Raw genomic sequence first — 5,022 nt, 5'->3', positions numbered from 1 at the left:
TTTTTTTTTTAAGGCTAAGTCTTTCTACCTTTTTTAACTGTTAAAAGCTTTTCATATGCAACAAACTGTTTCCCAGAAATTCCATGCCCAAGCACACAATGCATTTTACATACTTTATTTCTGTCTTATAGAAATCATGACTATGGTTCCAGACATGCTGAAGAAAATCTGTTGGGTAATTAAGGGACTTGTGGGCTGTAGCTGCTGTGCGTTTAAGGGAGGGAGAAACTTGAGCAGTTGAAACTGAATTTTAGTTTGGCTCTGTTATGGTGTGTTAACCTGATTCACGGTAAATACAGAACTGCACGTTGCTCAGATGCTGCTATTGCGAATGGAAGTAAATTTACTAAGGGTTTTAGACAATGGTACAGGCATCCCTTTCATAATATATGCAATATATTGCAGATATTGAGAGAGTACAGAAGAAGAGGCCTGCATCACTTGCAGATAAGTTTATTGTCATTATCCAAAGCTCTGCAGGACGGATGTGCAGAACTTAATGCAACTTACGTTACCACTCCACCTCATTGTATGGCAGTCCGTGCTTTGAACTGTTTGAATCCTTTTTAAAACTGTAACTGGCGCATGGGTGTCAGGTCACATGCGAATTGGCACGATGACGTTGGTAGAAGCACTGAACGCTTCTCACGTGGACTTCGGCGTTGGTCCATTTGCGTATTCAGTAGCTTTACAGCTACTTTGGATTTAAATATCTGAAATGGTTCTACCAGAAAGTTCATACTCTAGTAACTGCCTTAACTTGCACGGCGTGATGTGTCCTCCCACTGAAGCTGTGTGTGCTCTTCTCTAGCCACCCAGAAGAGCAGCAGAAGACTTGACCAAGAGTGGACTAGAGAGAGCAACTATTCAGAGAAGCATTTCTTTCAGTCCTAATGTAAGTGATTTCCCAAGATGGAACGCTCCTTCATCCCTCCTGTGTTAGGTTTTTCCCAGCGTTGTTGCTAGATCAGAGATGTGTTAATAGTGACACGTTGACGAACGGCTGGATGATGACTTCCCTGGGGGACTCAGATCAGTACTTTACAGCAACGTGTTGAAAATACACGTTTACCTTCTTGGTGCTTAATGCTGTTGAATGCCTGGTCTGCAGACTCCAAGGAAAAAGCAACTTCCCTGAATCCTGTGTCAGTGAAGGGTATGTAGTTGATCCTCAGTAGGTGTCAGGTCTCCTGGGAGCTGGAAGGAAAACGTGTGCTGTTGGTACAGATAAACCCCTTGAAGCTGACAGGTCTTGGTACATTCATAGAATCATGGAATGGTTTGGGTTGGAAGGGACCTTAAAGATCATCCAGTTCCAACCCCCCTGCCATGGGCAGGGACACCTTCCACTAGCCCAGGTTGCTCCAAGCCTCATCCAGCCTGGCCTTGGACACTTCCAGGGATGGGGCATCCACAGCTTCTCTGGGCAACCTGTCCCAGTGCTCCCCACCCTCTCTGGGAAGAATTGATGTCCCATCTCAATCTCCCTTCTTACGTTTAAAGCCGTTACCCCTTGTCCTGTCACTACAGGCCCTTGTAAAAAGTCCCCCCCCAGCTTCCTTGTAGCCCCCCCCCCAGGCACTGGAAGGGGCTCTAAGGTCTCCCCGGAGCTTCCCTTCTCCAGGCTGAACCCCCAACTCTCCCAGCCTGTCCCCATGGCAGAGGGGCTCCCGCCCTCAGAGCATCTCCGTGGCCTCCTCTGGACTCGCTCCAACCGGTCTGTATCCTTCTGATGTTGGGGGTTCCACAGGTGGACACATTCCTCCTTGTCCTAGCGTTTTTAAAGGAAACTGTTGGGTTTTTTCCAGAATACGATGGCAAAACCAGTACTGCAGAAGCCAGTGACCCACGTTGTTAAAGAACCAGCCATTTCTCCGGGAAGAGAAGAGGACAGAAAGGGAAGTCCCTATGGGCAGTGGGTTCCTGTCAAGAAGGAGGAGAAGAAAACATTTTTAAGCTTCTCACCCAAAAGCGCCCTGTTCCGGGCACGCTAACGTGTGTTCCTTGCTGTCTCCAACGGCAGGATTACGGATACTTCGGTAGTGAGATCAGAAGGTTTCTGATCTGGTTGAAGAAGTTGTTAATACTGAGTATTTATTTTGAGATCTTTAATGTTGGAATCTTAGATTTCTCTTTCAGATGTAGAGCACAGTGATCCAGAAGCCACAGATGGGAATCTTGTGTATATTTGTAAATATTTTTGTATTGCTTTAATGGACTAGAACCTACAGGTGGGTAACTTTTTCTAAACAATGGTTCGGTAACTGTTCTTTCCAACCCTGGATTTACAACGTGTAACTGTTTACTTCGAGTAAATAAACTTTAGTTTTGCACTGGCTTCTCTGCGTCGAGTATTAGACCTGTGACTGTCCTGTAGGTGGTTCTTTCCGGGTTCAGCTTTCTCCTTCCCTGCTGTTAGCACGGGGGGCAACAGAGTGATTTTCTGTTCATCCCCAAACTTTTACACTGGAATGGTTCTGCCCAGGCTGTGACTTCCCCAGGTACCCCAGGCTTGTGTTTTGACTGAGGTGGCTTTACAAACAGCCTGTAAAGGCTCGTGGCGTAAGGCAGTGATGTAAGTTGGCAGAGGAGGGCTCATACCAGGGGGAGAGGTAATGCTGCCTGTACCTGTTCAGCGCTCCAGAACTCGGGACAGCGCGCTTGGCTTGTCACAGCCCTCGTGAGCAGAGTGGTGCAAGGGGTGCCCTGTGGATCTGGAGTGATCCGTTTGAACTTGGTCTTTTAAGAGTAAATGGCTGGTAAAATAAACTGAATTTCACTACTCCAGTCTCAAAGCTGCTTTGAGAACCTGTTAAATTGCCAAGAAAGGCTGGTGGAAGTGCTAAGGATGATGGATTTTGTGGCAGCTTAAAGTTAATGGTTCTTGGGGTGGAGGAGAGGCTGGGTGGGGGCCAGCTACACTCTGCAGGTGCTGCCCTTGGCAGAACTCGTCACTCAGGCACATGACAAGCACCTGGGGCAGCTGCTCTGCCCCAGAAAGGTCACACATGGTCCTCGAGTGCTTTTTATCTTGCTAAACAAGTGTTCCCAGCTATCCCAGAAGGAAGACAAGCTTTGCCATCTGTAAACTGAGTAAGGGTTTGTGTTTATTCAGGAACACAAAGTTGCACAAGCTAGTTACAAAAAAACATTACTCCTATCACATTAAATTTTGAAAATGAATAGTATATTTGAGTCTACAGAGTATTTTTTGATACAACTTAGAAGTGCCTGCAAAATCTCTTCTCCCAGATGAATGGGTGTAGGGCTGTTTGACGTGCTCCGCTGGCGCGGCCGGGTCAGACGGCTGTTCCTCTCTCCAAGTTCTGTTTAATCTCGGCCGTGTACTTCCCGTAGAACCTCTCGGCCTTCTTGTTGAACTTGGCGTTTCTCTCGTTGATGTAGTCGATGTCGGCGTCGTCGTTGTAAGGACGTCGGCGACTGTATTTCTCGCGCTTTTCAATTCTGTAAGAGAAGACAGTGGTGTTTGAAGGCCTGAATCCCGCAGCTTTGATGACACAAAGCTGCAGTGTCACCCGTCCCCTTTTATCCTCCTGTTTACTTACTGTTTTTCAAGATCTGCCACCATTCTGTCCACCCCTTCCCTAGAGGGCACGTGCGTTCCATGGAGAAGGCTGTCGGACGTGGGGTAAAGCGCTTCACCACTGGGCAAGAGTAACAGATGGGCAGTAATTAACACAGTGAAATCTCAACCTGCTTCTCTCTGATTCTTAATTAACACTTCAAGGCACTCCCAAGTCTCAAGATTGAGGTGAGAACACGATACTAAAACCCACTGAAATTCAGCCCCTCTGAATACAAACCTGGCAAGTTCTCATCTGCTAGTCAGTCTGTTATTAAACTGTGCCAGGCTGCTTAAAAAATCCCCAAAAAAACCCTACTCTGAGGAACAAGAGTAATCTGCTCACACGTTTATAAACGCCACGGACAAAACACCTCTTCAAACTCGGTGGGGCCAAGCTTGAAGAAACAAACCTCACCAACTGCATCACTTGATTTCCAGAGCAGGGACTGCAGAGTAGGTTTCCAGATCGTCTTAAAAGGCTAATTAATACAGCTAATTAATATTACGTGTTTAAATAATATTAAAAATATTGAATGCTAATTAATAATACAATTAACATTAATTATTAAGACTATGCATGTGCTGAAAAGGATTCGTTTTAAGCCTTCAGTGTTTGCTAACGCTTCAGAAGTACCACGGAGAGTAGCAGACGACTGAAGCCAAACTTACTACTGCTCCTTCAGCTTCTCGTACTGCTCCAGGTCGGGTTTGATCTGCCGGGTTAACCTCTGGTACTGGCGCAGCTGAGCGGCTGCGTAATCTGGGGAAGAAACCGAGTTAGTGCCAAGGTGAAGGGTTTTATTTCACGGATGGGTTTGTAACTGAGATACTAGCAAAGGTGTTTGTTGCAAACAAACAATTACTCAGTTCAGCCATTACCTGAAAATCCTAGATCTGGATTTTTCTTTTTCTTTTTCCTTTCCCATCTCTCCGCGTCCTCAGCACTGATCTCCAACAGTTTCACTCGCTCGTAGTCTTCTCCTCTGGCTGCACATTCCTAACAGAGCACAAAGAACACCTCAGTTTTAACAATTAGAGAGCAGCTGAACATCACAGAATCATGGAATGGTTTGGGTGGGAAGGGACCTTAAAGATCATCCAGTTCCAACCCCCCTGCCATGGGCAGGGACACCTTCCATAGCCCAGGTTGCTCCAAGCCTCATCCAGCCTGGCCTTGGACACTTCCAGGGATGGGGCATCCACAACATCTCTGGGCAACCTGTCCCAGTGCCTCCCCACCCTCTGCGGGAAGAATTTCTTCAAACCTACAACTACCTAGATCAGCCCAGTCAACCTCTAGTGCGGGACAGGCGTCCACATCATCAGGAGTCTAGGAGATCAATTTTTTGGGATTACATCTGTAGCTCCCAAGACTCTAGTCACCACAAAGGGGGGCTCAGCAGGGCGGTGGGAAGCTGTTATTGGTGTGGTTACCT

At 46.8% G+C, this 5,022-nt stretch overlaps 1 protein-coding gene across 1 annotated transcript in view; it reads right to left on the bottom strand.

The window, feature by feature from the left end:
- Nucleotides 1-3,280: 3,280 nt before the first annotated feature.
- The window catches only part of SYF2 (SYF2 pre-mRNA-splicing factor), a gene marked incomplete at its 5' end in the record, with an annotated part of 1,867 nt that continues 125 nt past the window's right edge, over nt 3,281-5,022 (bottom strand). Inside the window, 6 exons of the mRNA XM_010152026.1 lie at nt 3,281-3,465; nt 3,567-3,665; nt 4,256-4,346; nt 4,466-4,583; nt 4,826-4,851; nt 5,021-5,022. The exon at nt 5,021-5,022 is cut by the window's right edge and continues 125 nt beyond it. Of these exons, the coding sequence (XP_010150328.1) occupies nt 3,300-3,465; nt 3,567-3,665; nt 4,256-4,346; nt 4,466-4,583; nt 4,826-4,851; nt 5,021-5,022 (502 nt within the window). The remainder of the gene's footprint in view (nt 3,466-3,566; nt 3,666-4,255; nt 4,347-4,465; nt 4,584-4,825; nt 4,852-5,020) is intronic.

Source organism: Eurypyga helias, unplaced genomic scaffold, assembly GCF_000690775.1.
Source record: "Eurypyga helias isolate BGI_N326 unplaced genomic scaffold, ASM69077v1 scaffold34465, whole genome shotgun sequence".
NCBI lineage: Eukaryota > Metazoa > Chordata > Aves > Eurypygiformes > Eurypygidae > Eurypyga > Eurypyga helias.
This window is presented reverse-complemented; position numbering and strand designations above follow the sequence as displayed.